This window comes from Macaca fascicularis, chromosome 17, assembly GCF_037993035.2.
Source record: "Macaca fascicularis isolate 582-1 chromosome 17, T2T-MFA8v1.1".
NCBI lineage: Eukaryota > Metazoa > Chordata > Mammalia > Primates > Cercopithecidae > Macaca > Macaca fascicularis.
In genome coordinates, this window is record NC_088391.1 from 5,440,887 (window position 1) to 5,466,607 (window position 25,721).

Genomic DNA, 25,721 nt, shown 5'->3' on the forward strand with positions numbered 1-25,721 from the left:
TCTTACTGCAGCTTAAGCTATACTTTCCCTTCATAGTGATGGCAGCAGCGGCCTGTCTGGAGTGGCCACTGTGAGGATGCCAGCTGCAGTGGGGGAGGTGCAGCCAGGGTTGCGTGCTCTGCAGAACAGGCAAGACCTGGGAACAGGTGATCCCAGGGGAAGCCCCATGCCCTACCGAGTTGGCAGGGCTGGAGCCACACCCCTGGGCACAGCTGCAGCCGCCCAGCCATGGCTCTGGACCCAGGCATCCCTGCGTTCCTGGGGGCCTAGGAAACCCCCTCCCCCTGCAGGTTCAAAAGTGCCTGCTCCCGCTCCCTGGCCTCTTCCCACTCCCATTGCCTGCTCTGTGGCAGAGCAAAGCTGTGGACATGTCCCGACAGCCCAGACCAGGTACTGTCGTGACCTAGCTGGGTGTGCATGTGCTTGGGGCGGCACTGACACACCAACCCCTGGCTGCCTTGGCCCCTCCGGAAACTACTTCTGAGGCTGAAACTTTGAGTGCCCATGAGCACAGGAGGGAGGCCCACGGCCTGCGGGTGGCACGGTGCGGCGTTGATCAACATTACATCTCCAGCACCTAACACAGTACCTGGAACATTATAATTGCCCCCCTCAGATCAAAAAGCTTACAAATGTTATATATCACACACTTCAACTTTAATTTTTTAAATGTGAATGCCCAAGCCAGAAATATGGATGTCATCCCTGATACCTCCTTTATCACAATAAGAGTTTACTAAATGAATGAATAAAAAGTCCTACTATAAACTCAATATTTGATGGTATTTTAAACATATGCTTACCATTCTCACCTACTACCAATAATATTTTGTTTGCTACTAAAAATGCCTACTGTTTCTTAATACCACTCCTATTAAAATATTTATAGAAAACTTTTCTGGAGAACAAAAGACCAAGGCTCCTAATCATGGCAAGAGATCCATTAATCCCAAATTAATCTAAAAATTCAACATAAACTTCAGTTTAAAAATTCCAATCTGCTTTGTTTTGTAGTGAGTGAGGGATGATTATTTATATAATACACATATATAATTATAATATTATGTTAATATTAATTATACATATTAAATCTAAAGTTCACCTGCGAAATTAAATGCACATAAATAATCAAGAAAAGCTTGAAAAACAATGAGAAGCAGCTGTCAACGGAAATTAAAACTACACAGAGAACAAATAATTAACACACACACACATATGTAGCCCTTACTTATGGCTAAGATTCAGCACCATTATCACTTATATTAATGGGACTCCGCTACTAAAAATGATCTAATAATAACATTTAAACAGAGAATAAGGAACAAAAGCTAACTATAGTATTACAAGTTGAGAACCCCTATCCAAAATGTTTGGGACTAGAAGTATTTCAAATTTTGGATTTTTAAAGATTTTGGTATATTTGCATTATACTTATTATACTTATCAACTGACATCCCTAATCTGAAAATCTGGAATAGCATTTCCTTTGAACATCATGTCAGTGCTCAATTTTTGGATTGGGGATATTCAACCTGTATATCACTGTTCTGATTTTAACTATAAAGACCCAAAAGTATATGCAGGAAGAAAATGATAAAGAAAACTGGTCCTACCACTAACTAGTTATGTGATCTTGAAAACATAACCAACTATAAAGTGAGAAAAAGGATATAAGGTTGGTAAGGCCCCTTCTGGATCTAAAATGTTCATTTCTATGGCTCTAGTATACTAAACAAACTTCATTTAGGGGAAACATAGGGAATATACTGATAAGAAAGCATTTAAAAGACAACAATAGGAGAGTAGAGAATAACACAGTTATCTTTTTGCTGCCCCTCAAACTGTATTCCTAGCAGCTGAAGGAATAGCTATATGGAAAGCCTTCATTTATCTCTCTACGGGATGGATAATAGAGAAAATACTGAAGTAAGTGGACAAAGGAGGGGTAGATGGAGTGGATGATACTATGACTAATTATTTCAGAAGGTACTGCTAGGTAAAATTCCTGGCAATTCTTGGATTGGTAAAATTTCTGGCAATTCTGGATGGAGAAGGGATCCAGTGCTTCTAGGGAATACAACGTCTCTGAGATCAGTATCTCAAGTGAGTTTCCTTAACAGCTGATATGGAATCATATATCAATTGGTCAGCCTTCTTCAGGAAATCAGAAGAGTACAATCAAAGAGAGAAAGAGAAGAGTACTGTATGTGCAGTACAGGGGTGTACCACAGAGCAACATGAATCTCTGGACAGGGAGGCATAATTGACCTCTAATCTTGATTCTACAGCTTAGAAAAATAGTATGAGCAGCTATGATTTACTGCCACTACTATGTTTTAGGCACAGATGTTTTTCGTACTTTCTCTCATCTAAGATTCATGAAAGTCCTACATGATGACGGATGCTATATACCCATTTTATGTGGGTGTTAAGCTCGAAAGTTACATACTTTTTGGCAGACACTGTTGGTCTGCCATTCCTCCCCACCTTCCTTACTTGCAACACCCTTTTCCCTCAAGAGATCCAAAATACTAGGGTCTGCATTCTCTGCCTCCTTTTCAGGTAGGAGTAGCCAAGTGTCCGGATTTTCAAACAATCAGAGGTTAGGGAAAGTCGGCTGGGGGTCCTTCTGAGAGAGCCTCTCCTCCCTGATAAAAGGAGAGAGGGCTACTGAGGAAAGCCTACCCACCTCTCCTGCTTTGCAAGGTTTGGTACCATGTTCAGTCAGGTATTCATTTACTTACAACCAAAAGTACCCTGACATAGTCGCCCAAGCAGTGAACAGCAGAGCTGACATTTGAACCCAAAGCTACCTGACAACACAGCCTACATGAGCTCCTTTTACTATGTTACACTGCCTGGGTAACACTGAATGAATTACCACTTCGCGGAGCTTCAGCTTCTTCATCTATAAAGTGGAGGTTCTAAAACCTGGCAGAGCTAGTGGCACAGAAACATGCTCAAGTCTCTTCCTCTCAAGCACAGAGACACAAGCCCCATATTCTAACCCCCCTTTCCTACTTCTTTTTCTGCTTAGCACTTATCACTATGTATTTTACTTATTTACCTATTTATTGGTGACGTTATTCATATCTCTCAGCACTAGAATGTGGGCTCCATGAGGGCAGAATTCGTACCTGTTATTATTGGCTATTGTTTCCAAAATATCTAGAATAGTGATATGAAACACACTGTAGATGCTCAATAAATGTGTGCTGAATGAATAAGTGAATGAATTCTAAAACAGAAAAGGAAAAACAAAGAGTCCAAAATAGCCATGGCAATTTTGAAGAACAAGTTGGGAGGGTATGCTCTACTTGATATCAAAATTCATTTAAAAGCTATAGTCAATAAAACAGTGTGGTACAGTGTAGTCAGTATACTAAACGAATAGAAAACAAAACTCAAAAGCAAAGCCTCACATACATGGAAGATGTTTTTATGACAGAGCTGGTACTAAAGATGAATGAAATGAAACAATCAATAAATGGTGCCAGTCGTCTATAAGAAAAAATAAAAATGAATCCCTATTCACGTCATACGCCAAAATATTTCCCAGATGTATTAACAACTTACAGGATCAAACTTAAGCTTTTAGAAGAAAATATAGAAGAACCTTTATGACTTTGACATAGGAAAGGATTTCTTAAGTCACAACAGAGCACAAACAAAGAAAAAAATGAAAAATCTATAATATTAAAAATATAAACTTTAACTGAAAGACACATAAAAAACACAGAACACAAGCCACACACTGGGAAAAGCTATCTATGTCACACACATCTGACAAAGCATTATAACCTAGAACTCTTTATTTCTTTTCTTGAATAATACTTTTTTTTTTAATTCAGTGGGTACATGTGCAGGTTTGTAATATGAATATACTGAATGATGCTGAGGTTTGAGCTTCAACTGAACCCATAGCCCAGATAGTGAATACAGTACCCAAGAGGTAGTTTTTCAACCCTTGTTCCTCTACTTCCCTCCCTCTCACCTCTATTAGTCTATTAATGTCTATTGTTCCCATCTTTATGCTTATATGTACCCAATGTTAAGTTTCCACTTGTAAGTGAGAACATGCAGTATATGGTTTTTTGTTTGTGTTAATTCACTTAGAATAATGGCTTCCACCTGCATCCATGTTGCTGTAAAGGCCGATTTTGTTCTCTTTTTAAGGGGGCATAGTATTCTGTGGTGTATATGCACCACATTTTCTTTATCCAGTCCACTGCTAATGGACACCTAGGTTGATTCCGTATCTTTGCTGAACAGTGCTGCAACAAACATGCAAATGCCCGTGTCTTTTTGGTTGGATGATTTATTTTCCTTTGAGTATATATCCAGTAACAGGATTGCTGGGTTGAATGGTAATTCTATGTGTAGCCCAAAACTCTTATAAAATCAATAAAAGACAACCCAATAAAAAAAGAAAAGGAAACTCTTTCCTTTTTCTTTATCTGCAAAGGGTAAATTCTTTGTAATCAGTTCATCAACATTACAATTGGACATCTACTAGATATGCACAAAATTTTAAATTGACAATATCAATGTTGTTGAAGATTTACAACACTGTGTAATACACTACTGAGAATAAATTGGAACAACTATTTTGAAGAGGTGACATACTTAGTAAGATTATATATGCACTTATTCAAGACCCCATAATTTTACTCCCAGGCAAATATCCCAGAGAAACTCTGGCAAATATACAGAAAGAAACATATATGTCTCATATAAATACACAAAATGTTGTTTACATGTATATGCATACTGCAACATTTATACTGGCAAAAAAAAAAAAAAATACCATAATTAAAATTTGTATAAAAACACTGGGGAATATACCAAACAATCCATTTGATCTGTTAACATGTACATAGTTTTTAGATTTTTAAAAATTAAAAGGAACAATAGGTATTTTATTTTTATTTTTATTTTTTTTGAGACAGAGTCTCATACTGTTGCCCAGGCTGGAGTGCAATGGCACAATCTCGGCTCACTGCAACCTCCGCCTCTCGAGTTCAAGCAATTCTCCTGCCTCACGATCCTGAGTAGCTGGGATTACAGGCACCCACCACCACGCCCTGCTAATTTTTTGTATTTTTAGTAGAGATGGGGTTTCACTATGTTGGTCAGGCTGGTCTTGAACTCTTGACCTCGTGATTCACCCACCTCAGCCTCCCAAAGTGCTGGGATTACAGGCATGAGCCACCGTGTCCAGCCTAGGAACAATAAGTATTTCAAAATTATTTATGGAGATAAGAGTGTGGTATTTTATAGAATTCCATGTTACACATTCCATAACTGATTTATTAGAAGGGAGGGCAGGAGTGATCTAGAGACCAAAAAATATTTTGGTTGAGATAGGTAACTAATGATTAAAAATTGTGTTATATATTGTGTTATACACATTCAAAATAAAACATGACAGACCAAGTTCATTATTATTATGACAAACAGTACAGCTACGGTGCTCCTTACCCAGGTTTCTTTTTGATGAGAGTCTATAAATAATAGATGTGTAGCCGTAAGATAGAGTGTTCCTGTTAATGACTTGTTGCTGGTACTGAATCGGTCAAGTAATTTTACTTGTTCTACCTAAAAGAAAAAAGATACTATTTTTCATTTCAAAAGTGGTATAAATTATTTTTCTGTTAGCCCAGGACTTACATGCACCATTCTCAATTTTTTCTTCGTTTTGTCTAAAATCATAAGAGCTTATTTAATACTTACTGTTAAATTCCATGTATCTTTTTGGGGAATGTATAACCCACAAATAACATACAGATTATTTACAGTTACAAATGTAACCAATAGAGAACCACATTGTAGAAAACAGTAACACTTATATTGAGGGTAGCAAGAAAGAAGGGTGCAGTACAAATAAGCAAAAACATTTTTCATATCCAAGAGTCAACATTTTTATCTAAAGTTGGAAAATCAAAATATAAATATATTATTATCTAGAGTTTTAGAGTAAACTACCATAAAAATTAAATCAGGAAACATTTAAATGGTTGCCAACTCCAACTAGTCTCTATATTCTCCTCACTATCCCACACCAGGGCAATGATTGTTTTTTGTCCACCTCTGGGCTTTTATTCACACCGTTCTCTGCTTCTAAAATCGTCTCTTCTGCTTAGCTAAGTGGCAAGTATTCTTCAAGACTCACTAACATCCTGCCTCCTAACATTAATCCTCATTAGAGAATTCGTTCATTACTTACATCTTGGCTTCGTATTCCTCTGTAGCTCTGAATTCCCTGGCACAGATTATGTCCTATGCTGCTTTGGCCTCCTCTAGTGCCTGAGCTGGTAAGGCACATAATATGTCTTTATGAATACTAGTAGACAGACACGCACACACATGCACACAAACACACACACACGATGTTGCTGCTGGAGTGGAGAGTGGGACTAGGGCTACCCAGGAATGTGCAGGAGAGTACTGCTGGGAATCTTTGTGTTATTCATCCTTATGAAAAAAAGTAAAATAACCACTACCAACCTAAAAAATGTTAATTTGGGCCAGGCACGGTGGCTCACGCCTATAATTCCAGCACTTTGGGAGGCCAATGCGGGCGGATCACCTAAGGTTAGGAGTTCAAGACCAGCCTGGCCAACATGATGAAACCTCTACTAAAAATACAAAAAGCAGCTGGGCATGGTGGCACACACCTGTAATCCCAGCTACTTGAGAGGCTGAGGCAGGAGAATTGCTTGAATCTGGAAGGTGGAGGTCGCAGTGAGCCAAGATTGTGCCACTGCACTCCGGCCTGGGCGACAGAGTGAGATTCCATCTCAAAAAAACAAGCAAAAAAAAGTTAATTTATGTGTACCAGCAGGTTGTAGACAGTTTTTTAAATTGTTTATATCTTCAAAATCATCTAGATAGCTAACCACTAGCTCATTAATTCTACAATTTTCTCCCATATATTAATATATTTCATCACCACCAGGCGCAGTGGCTCACACCTGTAATCCCAGCACTTTGGGAGGCCAAGGCGGGTGGATCACGAAGTCAGGAATTCAAGACCAGCCTGCCCAACATGGTGAAACCCCATCTCATTAAAAATGCAAAAAATTAGCTGGGCATAGTGGCGGGTGCCTATAATCCCAGCTACTCGGGAGGCTGAGGCAGGAGAATCGCTTGAACCTGGGAGCCAGAGGTTGTGGTGAGCCAAGATTGCACCATTGCACTCCTGCCTGGGCAACAAGAGCAAAACTCTGTCTCAGAAAAGAAGAGGAAAGGAGAGGAGGGGAGGGGAGGGCAGGAGAGGAGAGAGGAAGGTTTTCTACTTATAAACCTGAATAAAGATTTCTCTTAGAGGTCAACATTTATTTCATTGTTTAGGACCATTTCTTCCTTAAATAAAAATCTAGCTTCAGTTTACCACACACTGCGAATCCAAACTTAAAACACCTTTTAAGACAAATGGGATGAACTACTGTTTACTCCTCTTCATTGTGCGTGACTTGGCTGGAAAGGGCACTGTGGCCAACCAGCACTGAGCAATTACTGCAATATAGATCTCACCTATCTTTCTGGGTGGAGACACAGAGCCAAACCATATCATTTCCTAAGCTATTAAAACAAAGTTTTTAAGGCTCTAACAAGAAGACAACTGATGAATATACATGGAAATAAAGGTTACCATAAAGTATCAACACTACTCAAGCAAATAATCTGTGTCCACATCATTCAGTAGAGTTTCAAATAGCTTCTCAGAAAAAATTAAAAAGTCTACTGGCAAGTAGTTTAAAAGTGGGGAGGGGCTGATTTTATTACTATTTAATTAAATAGGAAGTTGGCTTTAAAAAGAAACCCACGTGAAATTTTAAATTTGTGGATTTTTTGAAGATCATAAATATTCCTGGTTGTGCTCCAATTATAAATCTCACATTGTAACTTCTCTATGAGGCATAAGTATCTACAAAGCTTCTATACATGGAAAACAATCACACCACTTTTCATTTGGATTTTATTCCTCTTCTGTCCATCCCCTGTCCACTATTACTCTTCCTCAGGGGTCCATTCTCTATAGGAAACTTACCTACTGTCATTATGTAAGCCTATACATTAATGACTCCCAAAATTGTACGTCCAGCTCCCCTCTCTCCTGAGTTCATACTGTCTGCTACACAGATAGTATTTCCTGACATACTAGTGAGGTCTCATTATATGCCTATTGCTGTGACAAGTGCTTACCATACTTTATTTCTTTTAATTTTGACAACTCCTATATAGTATGTACTAGTACTGTCCCCACAGAAACTGGGACTTGGTGAGGTTGGTTAGTCATCTCAAAGTCACACAGCGAGAAGCAGCTAGTGGTATAGCTTAGTCATAAACCTATGTGATCTGATTCCCAAGCCAAAACACCTTCCTACTATGCTATACTGTCTCCACTAGATGTGTCGGAGCCATGTTATACATACTGAAAGCAAAACTGATTTCCCCCTCACCCCTCACAAATAGGTTTCTAATTCTGTATTTTGGATGTGAGTTAATGTTAATCCTCCATCCTTATCAAGTCACCCACACTGGAAATCCGTGAATCATCCTATGACTTCTTCTCAATCCCCAACATTCCATCAATCACCAATTCCTATGATTTTTATCACCTAAATATTTTTAAATCTGCCCCTTCCACCACTATTAAAGCAATTCCTAAATTATAATGAAAGCCTCTGTTCATGTATCTGTCTTTTCCACTAAAGACTAACATAGCCCAGGGCAAAGACTGTCTTTCATTTACGCACGAATATCTCCTAACAGCTAGTGGTGTCTGACACAATAAATGTTTGTTGAACTAAGATGAACAGCCACAGAAAAATTATTTTCCTCAGGTGAAAACCAGAAGGTGTGCCCAATTTACCAGTGATCCCTTTTGTTGAAATCATTTGATTTATTAAATAAGATTCCTCTTTATCCCATTATACTTTTCCTCATCTATCTTTTCCCTACACAGTGGGTGAACAGTAGGTATTCATTCAGTAATTCTTGAATAAACCAGCATGTGGAACTTGAGTCAATTAAACCTCTTTCCTTTATAAATTACCCAGTCTTGGGTTGTTCTTTACAGCAGTGTGAAAATGGACTAATACATGTACTCTATCTTTGTCTGCCTAATAAATATAAGCAATAAAGTGCTCTAGTAAATATTTGCAAAACTACTGTAGTTAGTAATCTGGTCAAGTAGGTAGAGTCCTGACAGTCCTCTATGTCAAGCTACTGTTCAGTTAAGTTGAAATAGAGAAAGAAAGAAGGATGCATATGGAGTTTAAAAAGCAAATTCCATATTTAAAGGTGCTCCATAGTTGGAAAAAACTACTGTAAGTGATGAAAGCAAAGATCAGCAAAATGTTATTCACTAATGGGAATACAGAAAATACAAAATTCTCAACATAGGAAATACAACATTTATGTCTCAATAGCAGAGGCATAACATTTTATCTGATTAAAAAAAAACGTTAAGGTACAAAATCTGTACTGTAGATTAAAAAAGGTACAGAGGTTTTTAAGTACAGTAGTCCTTTAGGAAATATAGCTTATAAGATCATTCCAGTGTCAATGTGGAGAAAATGCTGGATTGATTAAGGGCAACCAGGTAAGAAGCTAATGAAGCCATCTAGGTGACTGGTTCATATTAGGGCCTGGAGTAAGCTGTGATAGAGAGGAAGTCCCTCTTGAGATAATAACAAAACTGATAAGGGAAGGAAGAGAGGAGGAAAAACAGAGGTTCCTTAAGGGTTTTAAGCTTGTCACACTGGTTGCCATTCACTAAGATAAAGTAGTATAGAGAAGAAAACGTCCGAAAGAAAGGATATCTTTAATAAAATAAACTGAGGACTATCTTAGCATATGCCAACTTACATTCAAATCTATATAACAGAAAATCATTACATACAACTGCTTCAATAGGGTAATCTCTATATGAAAGTGACAGATAGTGAAAGTAATCTGAAATCATTCCAAAACATTTATTTAGTATTTACACTAAAGTTCTCAAGAAAATAAGAGAATTTCTGAGAAAATACACTGATTATTTTGCTCTTTGTGGCAAATCCCACCCCTCACCTCTAAGGTGAGACTGAGTCTCGCTCTATTGCCCAGGCTGGAGTGCAGTGGCGCCATCTTGGCTCACTGCAACCTCCAAAGAAAATCAAGTATTTTTCTTTACTAAAATCATTGGCATACAAATTTCAAACCACAGACTTAGTCAACTTCTAAAAACCAACTGCTTCTTTATATTTCCCCTTTTCACCAAGGAACTAAAAGTATTTTACAGATGTTGCTACAGATTTTCCCAGTCTGTTCTCAGAAATGTGTTAAGTCAGATGTTAGGAAGCAACTATAACTCTTTCAGGTCACTATCACTGTGAGGTACTACAGAAACTGTTAGGATCCTTAAATTATAGGTATCACCACAGCCAAATAGAAAATGGAAAAAAAGAAAAAAGCCTTTGGGAAAAAAAAGAACAAATGAAGAATAAAAATGGGGCAAAGAGAAAGGAATTGGAAGATGTCACTTCGGTGAGGAATGGTAAATGCCAACACACATTACTTTAAGGACTATTTAGTTGAATCGTTGCCAACTATGGGCCTACACTAAAAGGTACCCTAATGGTCTATGCAGAAAGTTCAAATTTCAGCCAATTATGAAGTCAGGACTGGAAAACACAGAGAACCCCACACATACGGACTCACATTCAGAAAATGTTGGGGCCACCACAGGTGTAGTGGCTCATGCTTATAATCCCAACACTTTGGGAGGCCAAGGCAGGAGGACTGCTTGAGACCAGGAGTCTGAGAACCAGCCTGGGCAACACTGTGACACTCTCATCTCTACAGGAAAAAAAATTGTTTTTTAATTAGCCAGGCATGGTGGCATGTGCCTGTAGACCCAGCTACTTGGGAGGTAGAGGCAGGAGGATCGTTTGAGCCCAGGAGGTAGAGTTATGATCATACCACTGCACTCCAGCCTAGGTGACAGAGCAAGATCCTATTGGAAAAGAAAGGAGAAAGACAGGAGAAAGGACAAAGAAGAAAGGAGAAAGGAAAGGGGAAAGAAAAAAAAGAGGAAAGGAAAAGAAAAGGAAAAGGAAGGAAAGGAAGAGAAAAGAAAAGAAAGAAGAAAAGGTTGGAAATGAAAAACACAGGGAGTCACACAAACAGAATCACATTCAGAAAATTCAGACACCTCTTTACCCCTCAGGAAGAAGTGGCCTCTGGGACAGGAAGGGACCAATGGCCTTCAATCAGACTTCTGTGACCAACAGTTGTACTTATTCTACAACTACAACAATAGACACGGTGGCTACTGAAGCAGAAAGTGCACCATCACTGCTCCTCTGGCTTGTTGCACTCCTTCCCTATAGCCAGGCACTCATCTGGGACTCTCAGAATCATTCCACACTGACATCCTGCCAAGAATTAGCTTTCAAAAACGGAGCACTTCAAGTTGTGTGCAGGAAGTGGAGAGCAGAGATTATGTTTTTTGTTCGTGTATCCCAATTTCCAGAACAGTGTCTGGCTGCATAAATTAGGAAATGAAACAGTCACAGACCTCAAGAGGGGAGAGAGTAACCTCAGATCGTAAATCCAGTGGGCACTTTTCAGTTTTATCTTACTTTGCTTATTCCATCAATGGCTTCCTATCTCACTCAAAAAAAAGCAAAGATTTTACAGTGGCCTTCAAGACTACAGTAACTTGCCCCTGTCCCCCAGCTTTAATCTTCCACTATGCTCTTCTTCACTCACCCTGCTCTAGCTGTCTTGCTTGTTCTTAGCAACCAGGCATGCCCTCAAAGGGTTTTTGCCCCCGTTGTTCCCTTTGTTGAGACTCTCCCCCGCATCCCCCATGTGGGGATGGCTTACGCCCTCACCAGTTTCAGGTCTGTACTCAGGAGTCACCTTCTCTCTAAGTGCTTCCCTAACCACTCGATTTACAGCGGTCCTCCCTTAAACCTCCTCCTCAACCCTCATACTCTCCAGAGCCCTGGCTTGCTTTATTTTTATCCATAGCATTTACCACCATCTAACACACTATACATTGAACTTAATTTTGTTTATTGTTATCTCTTCTCCAAATAGATAAGTTATAAAGGCAGGAGTTTTTGTCGGAACTTACAACAGTGCCTGGCCCAAGGAGGAAGCAGCCAGAGGATGGAGCAGAGAAGGAAATTAGAACAGGGAAGACTGTCCCCTTCCCATCTGTGCTTCACCTCTTCCAAATTCATCTGGCTTCTCCTCCTCTGCTTGCCTGCCCCCTACCCCATTTTTTTTTTCTTTTTTCTTTTTGAGACAGAGCATTGCTCTGTTGCCCAGACTGGAGTGCAGTGGCATGATCTCGGTTCACTGCAACCTCCATCTCCCGGGTTCAAGTGATTCTCATGCTTCAGCCACCCAAGTAGCTGGGATCACAGGCATCCGCCACCATACCCCGCTAATTTTTTGTATTTTTAGTAAGACAGGGTTTCACCACGTTGGCCAGGCTGGTCTCAAACTCCTGACCTCAAGTGATCCTCCTGCCTTGACCTCCCAAAATGCTAGGATTACAGGCATGAACCACCATGCCCAGCCTGCTTGCCTTTTTAAGTGTTTAGACTATTCTCTACAGAGTCTCAACATATTCTTGCATAAACTCATCCAAAATAGAAATTTCAATGATTTACCTAAACACAACTCCCTCCCAAATCTACTCTTGAAGCCAGACTTTTTCCCTCACACTAGATCCTCACAATCAGCTAGCTACTAGAAAAAGTCTGACCACCCAAGCTTCTATTCATCCCCTCCTCTCTATTCTTACTCACACTGCCCCAACTGACTAATCAAATCTCTTGATTAGATCATTATTCTGTGAGGCAAGAGAGTGTGGTTAAGAGAATAGGCTTGCTATCAGAAAGACCTAAATTCAAGTTCCCACCTCCACCTCTTCTTTGGCAGAGCTAATTGTGCGAGCCAGGACAAGTTATTTTATTTATTCTCTCAGGGTTTCAGTTTCCTCACCTGTAAAATGGGATAGTACTAGTGAAAATCAAAACAGCACTTTACTTGGAAAAAAGCCTTCAGGTGCTCCTCAAAACCTACTGGCTCTTATTTCAAAGACAATTTTAATACTATCAGTTTCTCCTTATTCTTATTTTTATATCTCCTTCCTTCTTTCAGAGGGAAGATATATTTGTACACATACATGGATGATATCACATTCTAATGACAAAAAGAGGGAGCAAGCTAAAGAACAAGTTAGGCATTAACTTTTGTAATAACTCAATTTGGGCCTTAGTAGCACCAGATTTTTATGAGACATTCCATTTGATTACAAACTCTAGCAGTCAGTCTTTCATTTATAGCTTAAAAAAAGTTCTTCCATTCCATTCAGTAAAGTTCCATTCACAGATAAGACAATATCATTTGACATCAATATAAGATGTCAGCCAAAGTACTGGCAGAGAAAGGAGAAAGACTGCATGAAGAACTGTCTCTGCATATTTCTCATTGTTTCTTGGCAGGACTATGTCATTATGGCAAAATCAGAGCTCAAAGCGATGGGCAGTAGCTACATGATTCATAAGTGAAGCTTGGAAATGCTCTTTCAGAAATCCAGATTCAGGGACTTGACATCTTTGATGCTATACAGTTAGTAAACCAAATGTGACCAAAACAGAATGATATATATGTTCATTAGTATTCAGCTAAAATACTTAATCTGATAAAATTCTGATTAGCAAGCAACAGTAATCCTAAATATTATTTAAAAACAATACCACATAAATATTATTTATGGCAAAAACAGGTTTGGGGGGAAAAGCTCTTAGAATTATTATCAGCATTTATTTCTGAATTAATACTAATGCACATTTAACAATTAGATTAAAACTAGAGAGGCACTGGAAAAAGCATACATAGTCTTTGGAGTTAAACACACCTTACTTTAAATACTAATTCTATCTCTCATGAGCTAATTGAGCAGGTTTCTTAAATTCCTAAGCCTATTTCCTCCTCACCTATAAATGCAGATAATACTACCCAACTGACAGGGTTATTTAAGAGATCAGTGATGATACTGTATAAATTAACATATTTATGCAATTGTATATATTATAAAGTAATAATATTGTATAATTGGCTATACTGACATATAGTTGCTCAACAAATGGTAATTATTACTTTTCAAATACAGCTGATTGAACAACATAATTCACTAAATAGTCATAAAGGACACTCTACAGTCAATTTTGATCCTAATGACTAAACTACATAAAGGTCAAAACAGCTAATCTAAAACAATCCACTTTTGGTTTCTAAATACTTACACTTATTTTTGCAGCAAAACTAACTAAATCCAGATGAAGGCTATGCATAATGGAAACAAAAGGTTGGCTATGTTCAAACCAATCTTTTAAGAATAAGTTATTTTCCCAATACATTAATAATTTAAGAAAATGTTACAGTCCCCACAACAATTAACAGAACGTACCCTGAGGTCCACCTCCATCTTGCTGTGATACACCCAGTGTCAATAGAGCGTCTGGCACATACTAGGTACCTAGCAAATATTTACTTGCTGTCTATGTACACTCACTTAATATTACTCCAGAGTAGTGATCCAATACTAGAAAAACAACCCAAAGTAATAAAAGAGCATATTTGAAAAGTAGTTGTAATAGAAAATCATCAGAAATTTCTTAGTCTCTAAAAACGCCTTATTAAACCACCAGCATGGGACCACTGTGTAAAGATAAATCAAAATCAGAACATTACTTGAAGAAAAGTTCATCCATTGATAAAGAGGAATATCAGACAAAATGAAAGTCAACGGTGACAACTTTCAAAGAGCTAATAAGAGGGGCTACAACTCTACAAATAAAAACAAAGATATATATTCATAATACATTGAAGGAGGAAAGATTTAAAATAACCAAGAGATCCTCAATATTTTCCAAGTCTGTTCACTCTTATCCACCTAAGAATAGGATTTGCTCTAGTTGATCAGATTCAGTTTACTTTTACTGATTTTTTTCTTCTTTTTTTTCCGCCCCCACTGTCACCCAGGCTGGAGTGCAATGGCGCGATCTTGGCTCACTGCAACCTCCACGTCCTGGGCTCAAGCCATCCTCCCATCTCAGCCTCCCGAGTAGCTGGGGACTACAGGTACACACTACCCGACACGGCTTTTTTTTTTTTTTTCCTTTTGAGACTGAGTCTCGCTCTATTGCCCAGGCTGGAGTGCAGTGGCGCCATCTTGGCTCACTGCAACCTCCACCTCCCGGGTTGAAGCAATTCTCCTGCCTCAGCCTGAGTAGCTGGGATTCCAGGCGCCTGCCACCACGCCCGGTTAATTTTTGTATTTTTAGTAGAGATGGGGTTTTGCCAGGTTGGACAGGCTGGTCTCGAATCCTGACTTCAAGTGATCTGCCCACCTCGGCCTCCCAAAGTGCTGGGATTACAGGCATGAGCCACCGTGCCCAGCCAATTTTTTTGTTTGTTTGTTTTTGTAGAAACTAGGTTTCACTATGTTGTCCAGGATGGTCTCGGATTCCTAGGCTCAAGCGATCTGCCCGCCACGGCCTCCCAAAGTGTTGGGATTACAGGCGTAAGCCACCGTGCCCAGCCTTTTACTGGTTTTCGATTGTGTGCTATGCACCGTAGAAAGCACATGAAAAACAGAGGAGGTTCGAACTGATGCAGAAGTCAGTCACGTGCACTTAGCTACTATATAATACGTATCTGGAACCAATACAAGAACCTGATCCAATGTCTACTCTAGTCCTCTTTTCCATCTGTGCACCTTCTACTAGTTTGGTTATAGACTTAAGCACCCTTCTATTTTCAAAATTTAAGTACCAACAACTTGAATTCTCAAGTTATCTTTCTTCTCTTAAAAAAAACGTTTTAAGGGGTTAGTTTTCAGCATCTTCAATTTTGTTAGATACGGTATGCACAACGTTAAAGACAAACTCTAATAAAAATTCATGTGTACCTTTAAAAGGTTTGTGAAACATTTAAAAAAATTGTAAAAACACAAATTCTTCTTGGAATAATGAAGATAACGAACATCTGCTGGTTCCCTAAATGAGCCGTAACTTTAAGATGGCCAGCAACTAACAGGGCTTCAGCTTTGCCAAAACGTGGAGAGGCTGCCTTGCAGTGGGCTCGCAGTGATTTTAGAATGTTACTCTTCCCGTCTCGATTTATGTTTTTCTCCCTCCCAAATTTAAACTTAAATGTCGTTGGAAACGTAATTTGGTAATATTCTGATGTCATTTCCTTTCGTTTTTAAATGGGTAATGAAATAAAAATATTTGTTCGTTCTCAAAGTTCTTCCACACACAAAAATTAAGCGTGGAGTGTAATAAGATTAATCGAGTAAAGCTGCATCCCGCCTTTTAAAATATGGAATAACATTCTCCCCTTCTCCAGAACTCCTGTTAAACTGACTACTGACACTTAGGACAATGCCTGAAGTTTGAAGCACCTACACGGAAACACCGGATCCGAAAAGACTGGAGACCGAGACAGCAAAGGGAGGTGGCGCGGAGAGCTGATCTCGGCTCCTCCAAAACTCGTATTGTGCATCTGCGATACGGGACAAAGAAATGTGAGCAAGGACAAGCTTACACAGCATCATAATGTTAATTTGAAGACCGATTTTCCGGTAGATGAGGCAACGAAAGGCCGAAAGACCCCAAAGTTAAAGGAGCCTCAATTTTGCCCGAGAAAACGTAGAGCTAGGAGGGCGGGGGAAGTTTTCCCGGACTTATCCCTACGCACCCCGAGATGTTGCAGGAGGGACCCCTGCTCCTGTAGGTACAGGGGGCCTCTGCACCCCGCTGGGCCCAAGCTGACCCTGCCCTCCAAGACCAGGCCTGGTCAGACCCTCCCGCCCCGGGCCGGGTCTCCGCCGGGCCGGCCCCCAGCCCCGGTCAGGCCAGCCGAGCTTTCGTCTCCTCCTGCCTCAGCCGGGTCAGACCAGGGCCCCTGAAGACTGGTTGTCCCGCGCTCGACTACCTTGGTCGTCCGGATATGCTCCATCGCGAGGAGACGTCAGCCAGCAGCCGGCCTCACGGGCGTACCATGGGGCTAGAGAAACAGGGCGGTGACAGCCACAGAGAGCTAGCGGGAACTCCCTCCGCCGGCCAGCGACGCGGGTCCGTCAGCCGGCCCCGGTAGCGTCAACCGCGCAGGCGCAGCCGGCGAGCGCCGTCTCCTAGAAACACTTCCCCAAACCTCGCGGCCTCCCGGGGAACAAGGGGCTGGCGGACGGGCAGAGAGTCTGCGGACCGAGAACGGCTTGCTGGTTCGTCCCGGACCGCGGCGGATCCCACAGCGCCCCCTGCTGGAGGAGGCCGATGCTGCTCACCACCCCTCCCGAGGCCGTCTTTGTCGTCCCGCAGAGCCCACGCGGGGCGGTCGGGGAGGAAGACTGCTCGAGAATGGATCCCCAGTAAAGGGCGCTTGTGGGGTGAGGGCAAGACTGGAGGATGTTCTGGGGTCCGTCGCCATACCAATGGACACCACCAAATTTAGTTTGAGCTGCAGTTCTACTCATAAGAATGTATTCTAAGGAAATAATTAGATTTGGAGTTATTATTCTAAGGAAATAACCAAATAACGAAACCAGCCTTATTTGAAACAAATCTCCAATACTACGGATTCCTTATGTAAAGTATGATGATTAGCTAGTCCTCAATCTGGTCTGCTGTCAGAGTCCCGCCTGCTACCTCAATTCCATACGATGTCAGCACCAGCCTCCATTAAAACTCACCCTGCAGAGGGATATCACGTAATGAAAATGCGAATGCTGCATTACCGAGGGAAGAAAAAAACTGGCTATAGAACAATAGGTTCGATGTAACCGTGTTCTGTAATTTTTATTTATGTAAACAAAAAGTTTACATTTCTAGAGGAGGGTTATTTTTGTTAGAATGCGTCTAATGTGGTACTTCTCAGCCTGGAGTGAGTGTTCTCCCCAGGGACATTGGGCAAGCTCTGGAGATATTTTTGGTTGTCTCAAATGGGGGTGGGGGGTGGCGGCGGGGGGCAACTGGTGGGTGGAGGCCAAGTCGCAAGTCAGCTGCTGAACACCCTACTAGGCACCAGACCAACCCCCCAACAACAAGGAATTAATTATCCGGCTCAGAGACGACAACAGTGCAGAGGTTGAAAAAACCTGCTCTATGCCAGGTGCGGTGGTTCAGGCCTGTAATCCCAGCACTTTGGGAGGCTGAGGCCGGCGGATCCATTGAAGTCAGGAGTTCGAGTTCGAGAAACCCTGCTCTACGTTTCGTAAGTATTCTGTACTAAGCGAATTAGGGTTTGTAATCTTCAGCTTTCTTACTGCGATTGGTGTTAGAAAAGCCTAACATCTACATTTTCTTTTATAATTAAAATTTTTGTTTCACTTGTTTCATTTTGTTCAAGTTGTCTTGGCTTGTTTTGAGTGCCTACTATGTTTCAGACAGATTGCCAACACAATGGAGATGGTTATTAAACACAACAGCGTTTGTGGTGGAGTTGCTGACTCCTTTAAGGTAAATATGTAAGAAGAGTTACATTAAACCACCTAGAAACCAACCTTAGTACAGTATCACATCCACCCCCTCCCCCCCAAAAAACCCCACAAAATCTGTTCAGAAAAAATATATATATACGAATATATATGGAGAGAAAGATAAAAATAGTGTAGGTCTTTACTGAGGATTGCTTTTTGAGAAAACAGAAAGAGGTGAATTGTATAGCACACAGCAAGACTTTCTTAATAAAACCTCTTTATATCATTTTCCTCCCAATTTATATCTTCCTCCTTCCCCATTCCCCTACAGATCATCCTCCCTCTTCTCATCTCCTCACTTCTTGTGTCCTCTCTTTACCAATTCTCACAGAGAGGCCATCACAATGATGTCAGGTGACCAAATGTACTGAGTGCTTTGCAGGTATTCGGAGGAAAATGCTATTGCTTTCCTTATTTTAGAGATGAGACAAGTGAGACACAATGAAGTAAAGTAACTTGCCCCATATCACATAGCAGATAAAGCCAAGATCCATGTTATAAAGCCAGACAGGCTGACTTCAAAGTCTGTGTTCTTGACAACTGTTTTACATTGATTGGCTTCTCAAAATCCATATTAAAGTTCTATTTATGTTAATATGATAGTCTAGAAAATTACCTAGCTTTACAGAAATAAAGTAAAATAACAGACAAAATATTAAATGACATTTCTTTGACTCTTGAGTTGACTACTCTTGCACTAGATAGAATATTCCTTATGGTTAAATCTGACAATCACTCAGTTCCATTATTTTTCCTCAAGACGTCTCTTTAGAGGTCTCCAGATGCTTCTAGGAGCCTCTTCTCCTTTTGCTTCAGTTTGTACTTGTGTTCGCTGAGCTTACTGAATGAGTATTATCCTGGGACTGTCCTCACCATGGGCCTGAGAAATGTGTTGGTTACTTGCGCTGAATTTTTAGATCCTGTGGTTTATCTTTCTTGATTTACTTACTTGCATTGTTTTATTTTGATGTAGTATATTCTGTATTAACTTCCTGAGAAAGGGTGAATGCAGCATAAATCCTTGATGGGAAGTTTGACTGGGTCTAGAATTCTGTAATTTTAATTAGGATTTTGAAAGCTCCCAGAGACGTATCCTAACTTTCAATGCAGTTCAGAAATCCGATGGTGTTCCGATTTCCCTTTAGGTATCGCTTCTACTTTCTCAGGATGCTTTTTGGGTCTCTTTATCGCCAATGGTCTAAAATTTCAACAATAAACCTTAGCTTTCTTGTTTATTTTTCTGCCTAATGTTTTGAGCTCTGTAATCTGAAAACATAAGTCCTTCGATTCTGGGACATTTTCTTGTATTATTTCTGTAATAATTACTGTTTCATTCTTTTTCCTTCTTCCTTTTTCTTTTTTCCCTTTTTTAGTTTTTTTATTCTTCTCACCTGTCTTCTCTCCTGCATCTTTCTTCTTTCCTATTTCCCTCTTGTCCTTTCTCCTTTCTTTTTATTTTGTTTTATTTTTATTTATTTATTTTGAGACAGGGTCTTACTGTGTCACTGAGGTTGGAGTGCAGTGGCACAATCTCGGCTCACTACAGCCTCGACCTCTCAGGTTCAAGCAATCCTCCCACTTCAGCCTCCTGAGTAACTGGAACTACAGGTGGGCACCACCAAGCCTGGCTAATTTTTGTATTTTTTGGGTTTTTTCCATGTTGTCCAGGCTGGTCTCAAACTCCTGGGCTCAAGTGATCTGCCTGCCTCAGCCTCCCAAAGTGCTGGAATTACAGGTATGAGCCACTGTGCCCAGCCCCTTTCTTTTTTCAGTAGAAATTCCTCGTCTGACTCCCTAATTTTACTATCCTTTCACTCCTATTTTTTAAGTATTTGCCTTTCTAATCTACTCTCTAGGAAATTCTTACAACTTAATACTCCAATGTTTCTAATATTTTTAATTGCCGCAATTATATAGATATGTATATTTGTGTGTGTATATACATATGGTGTATAGACATATACACAGATATACATATGTGTGTATATACACATATACACACATATACATGTACATACATATATAATTGTAGACAAACCTTGTGCTCAGATCTTGGATTCTTTTCCTTTTTCTTTTTTGTCTACTGAGCACAAGGTTTGCCTTCCAAAGTGCTGGGATTACAGGCATGAGCCACTGTGCCTGGCTTATATTTTTATTTTCTAAGTGTTTTCACTTTAAATAGACTTTATTTTTATTTATTTATTTGTTTGTTTTTTAGAGATGAGGTCTCGCTATATTGCCCAGGCTGTAATGCAGTGGTGGCTCATAGGCGTGATTGTAGTGCACTCCAGCCTCAAACTCCTGGGCTCAAGCTACCTCCTGCCTCAGCCTCCTGAGTAGCTGGGAATACAGGTAGGCTGTACCACAAGATATTCCAGGCTCACCTTGCATCTTTCCCACCCCAGCCCTAGAATCATCCATTTCTCCAAGGAGCTCTGGTTCCTTTTATTGGAAAATGATATGAGAATCCAAGATCTGTTCTGAACCCAGGATGACCTAACTGGAAAAAAAAAAAAGAATCCAAAATCTGAGCACAAGGTTTGTCTACTAGAATGTTATTGTTTCTAAGTGAAGAGATCTTTTTGGTTACATACATTTTCCTATTTTTCTGTTTTTCAGTTTGTTCATTTATTTGTTTTCTAGCCTTCTGCTCTGATACATGTAAGATCTCATCTCTCCTAGGTGAATAATAGTTTTTATTTATTTATATATTTCTTGTAATTTTTGCTTCCTGAACTCTATTGCTGTTAGGTTCTCTCTCTGCTGTTTTGGCCTCTGACTTTGATGTCAGAAGCAATCCTCCAATATCTGATCATCTTTAATGGTCCTTTCCAGCAATAAAATGTTGATTGGAAACTTATCCTTTATAGGAGAACTTGCCTATTGGCAAGCTTCACTACTGAATGATGGAGCAGGGATTTGGTACTTTTGTTGGAGGTCCTGCATCATTATTTGAAGACCCTGTGCATGTGAAGGGCACAGGGAGCTCTGGGAACAGGTGTCCTGTTAGCAGCAGTAGCTAAGTGGAAGCCCCAGTCAGGTACCATATATAGGATCCAGATGATACAGGCCATCTGCTTCTCTGTCACCAGTTCTCCCCTTGGTGATTACTGCAAGGAACAAAAGGACCCATTTCCCCACAATACAAGGGGTGGGACATGAAGAAACAGTGGAAAGAGAAGAGGTTCATTCACTAATACTTGTTTTATTGTTAGTAATATTTATAAAGCACATGATCCAGTCTCAGAGAATTTCAATATGCACCTGTGTTCCTACTTTCCTATCTTTCCCTTAAAAAATGTTGACATTCAGGCCGGGCGCGGTGGCTCAAGCCTGTAATCCCAGCACTTTGGGAGGCCGAGACGGGCGGATCACGAGGTCAGGAGATCGAGACCATCCTGGCTAACCCGGTGAAACCCCGTCTCTACTAAAAAATACAAAAAACTAGCCGGGTGAGGTGGCGGGCGCCTGTAGTCCCAGCTACTCGGGAGGCTGAGGCAGGAGAATGGCGTAGACCCGGGAGGCGGAGCTTGCAGTGAGCCGAGATCGCACCACTGCACTCCAGCCTGGGCGACAGAGCGAGACTCCGTCTCCAAAAAAAAAAAAAAAAAAAAAAAAATGTTGACATTCAATAACATTCATCAGATTAAGCATTTTCTGCTGTCTGATCTCATCAGTCACGCCAATAGAGCACTTAATACAGTTACAATTCAATTGAGTAGTCCGCTGCAACTTACAAACTAATCTGAAGGAAGACAATCAAGAAGAGATCTGTTTTCGAGGTTAGACTGGTGAATATCAAAATACCAGTGTAATCACTGACCACAAGAAAGCAGATGGGAATGAAGGTCAACATGTTCTCTTCCTGTAAAGCTTTGGGGGAGGTCACATTGCAGTTGAGAAGATGGCTTGAATTCAGAGTAGGGGAAACTAGCTGGATGATAGGAGAGGCTGTTGCCATTCAGCAAAGATCTTGATGCATCAGTCAACCCTATCAGGATGTACCAACCACAAGAAAAGGCAGGAGTGGCTCTGGGCCAGGCAAGCCTCTGGAGGCAGTCCTGAAGGTTCATTATTTGAGGGAAATATTAGATTTCCCTAAACGAGGCCTCATTGTTGAACAATCCTCCTTCTAAGGGCCCTATTCTTTCTTGAGATATGCCATTCCATCTGCTAGGTTCCTATCAAGATGTGGTATAGAAGCTATGCTGTCTTTTTAACAAGACATATCTGTAACTTAATTTTGTTTTAATGTGTATATTTATAATTTCCTTTATCATCCAACTTCTAGGAGACATCAGGTTTTTTTCTTACATGTGCCTACAAAAACAACTTAAAATATTGACATGACTAATAATTGATGATTTTAATAAAATATCATTTTCTTAATTTACTTTGCATTTAAAGATGGGAGTATTTTTGCACAAAAAGTTAAAAGTTAAAAATTCACAAAAAGCATCAAAGAAACTATTATTATGGTTTGAAATAATGAGGAATCAGATTTTTTTTTTTTTTTTGAGACAGAGTCTCACTCTGTTGCCCAGGCTGGAGTGCAGTGGTGCCATCCCAGCTCACTGTAAGCTCTGCCCCGGGGTTCAAGCCTCAGCCTCCTGAGTAGCTGGGACTACAGGTATGCGTTACCACGCCTAATTTTTGTATCTTTTAGTGAAGACGGGGTTTTGCCATGTTGGCCAGGCTGGTTTCGTACACCTGTACTCAAGTGATCTGCCCACCGTGGCCTCCCAAAGTGCTGGGATTACAGGCATGAGCCACCATGTAATCAGAGTCTTCTACATTTGTTTCTCTGTAATGTTTAATCTTTATTTTTACACTACTAAAAAAAAAATAAAATAAAAAATGCCCCATAAAAGGCACAAGAGATATTTGATATTTTGATTATTATGTAAGAAAATATTTTACATTTAAAAATAAAATATTGATACTCTTTAGGGGGTTGGCTTAAACAACAGAAATTTATTGTCTTGCAATTTTTTTTTAAATTTTTTACTTTAAGTTATGGGATACATGAGCAGAATGTGCAGGTTTGTTACATAGGTATTAATATGGCATGGTGGTTTGCTGTACCTATCAACCCATCATCTAGGTTTTTGGTGTTTTTTTTTTTGAGATGGAGTCTCGCTCTGTCACCCAGGCTGGAATGCAGTGGCACGATGATCTCGGCTCACTGCAAGCTCCACCTCCCGGATTCAAGTGATTCTCCTGCCTCAGCCTCCTAGGCAGCTGGCACTACAGGCGCGCGCCACCACACCCGGCTAATTTTTTGTATTTTTAGTAGAGACGGGGTTTTGCCACGTTAGCCAGGATAGTCTCAATCTCCTGACCTCGTGATCCGCCTGCCTCAGCCTCCCAAAGTGCTGGGATTACAGGCGTGAGCCACCGCGCCTGGCCCATCTAGATTTCAAGCCCTGCATGCATTAGGTATTTGTCCTAATGCTCTCCCTCCCGTTTCCCCCTAACCCCTGACAAGCCCCAGTGTGTGATATTCCCCTCCCTGTGTCCATGTGTTCTCATTGTTCAACTTCCACTTATGAGTGAGAACATGCGTGTTTGGTTTGCTGTTCCAGTGTGTGTTAGTTGAGAATGATGGCTTCCAGCTTCATTCATGTACCTGCAAAGGACATGAACTCATTCTTTTTTATGGCTGCATAGTATTCCATGGTGTATATGTGCCACGTTTTCTTTATCCAGTCTATCATTGATGGGCATTTGGGTTGGTTCCAAGTCTTTGCTATTGCAAATAGTGGATGCTTTTATAATTACGTTTACTGTTTACCAGCGATTTGGATATTATAAAAGCAATCACAGTTCCTAATCTTGGAGCTTCTTAAGTAAGTGTAAATCATTAAAAGAGCAAGAATATTTCACTTGATTTCGTTTCTTGGCTTTTATTTCTAGCAGTTTTATGGAAGAAGGTGAAGTCTATGATTAGAATTCTCTGTGAAGTCAAAGATATCTGAATTCAGATCTCATTTCTGCCACTTACTAGCTGTGAATTTAGTCAAATCATTTAACGTCTCTAACGCTTGATGTCCTTATCTGTATAAATAATAGTACTTATCATTATGTTCTTCATCGAGTTATTTGTACAGGTTAATGAAATAATGAACAGAAGTACTTAGCATAGTAGCCGGCCTCGATAAGTGCTCAATAGCTGGATATAGCAGCATATGCCTGTAGTCCCAGCTAGTCAGGAGGCTGAGGCAGGAGCAATCAGAGCTCACTCAGCTCACTTGAGCCCAGGAGTTCAAGGCCGCAGTGAGCTATGATTGCACTATTGTACTCCAGCCTAGGTGACAGAGGAAGACCCCTATCTCTAAAAATAATCGTAGTAAATAAACACTCAATAAATAATAGTTATATGTACATGTTAAGCAGAATAAGTCCTAGAGTTCCCAGAAATATCTAGATACCTGTCGATCCTCATTCTAGTTCTTCACCATGGAGTTCAGAAATGTACTTGGGTCAGACTGTGTTCATTTGGGGAGACTGATCTTGTCTCAGGATGAAATTTGTCTGAATGCACTGTATATTGTATTCAAGTGATCACATTATGTATTCTATATCTCTGCAATTGAGTAGGTACACCTGGCCCAAAGAAGTGCACATGTCCAGGTTATCCTCATGCTGGATTGGAGGAAGACAATACTAGTATTATGTTTCCATAGGTTGGTGTGATCCTCACTCTTTCAGGATCTGGGGGTTCAGAGACTTGCTCCTCATTCTGTCTTTAAAAAGGTTACTAGCCTTTATTTTTTCTAAGTGTCCTTCTCTCTAAATCCTTTAGATAAGTAAATCTTGATGATTTGGCCAAGTGGCATCTGTGTCTGGGTTTTTGCACTTGCTGTTGACACAGTGCAAATACTGCCGATACAGTGGTTAGTCATGCTGTATTCTACATGACCACTTTATTGAACACTGGGTTCTGTGGGGTGCGAGCAGACAGTATCTTTCTTTTGCTCCACCACTACCCTTCAAGCCTGCTTTGTTGGCTGTCTCTTCACCTCTCCTCAACAGGAGCTTGAGCTGATCCTGGAGAAGTACCTGTTTCTCTTGTATTTTAGAATAATCTGATGTATATTCATCAAAATGTATCCAGTTCAAAGCTTCTCCTTTTCCCTATACCACCCAGGTTTGATGACAGTGG

The 25,721-nt window shown here is 40.4% G+C and overlaps 1 protein-coding gene across 2 annotated transcripts in view; it reads right to left on the reverse strand.

The window, feature by feature from the left end:
- Window positions 1-25,721, reverse strand: part of MTMR6 (myotubularin related protein 6) — a 53,714-nt gene that overhangs the window by 22,464 nt on the left and 5,529 nt on the right. Inside the window, exons 1-2 of one of the 2 annotated variants that reach the window (XM_005585508.4) lie at window positions 17,014-17,191; window positions 5,482-5,598 (exon numbers count right to left, since the gene is read on the reverse strand). In XM_005585508.4, the coding sequence (XP_005585565.1) occupies window positions 5,482-5,598; window positions 17,014-17,037 (141 nt within the window). In that variant the 5' untranslated portion in view covers window positions 17,038-17,191. Of the gene's footprint in view, window positions 1-5,481; window positions 5,599-17,013; window positions 17,192-25,721 lie in introns of those variants that run through there. The other variant, XM_065533076.2, reaches the window with a different exon arrangement.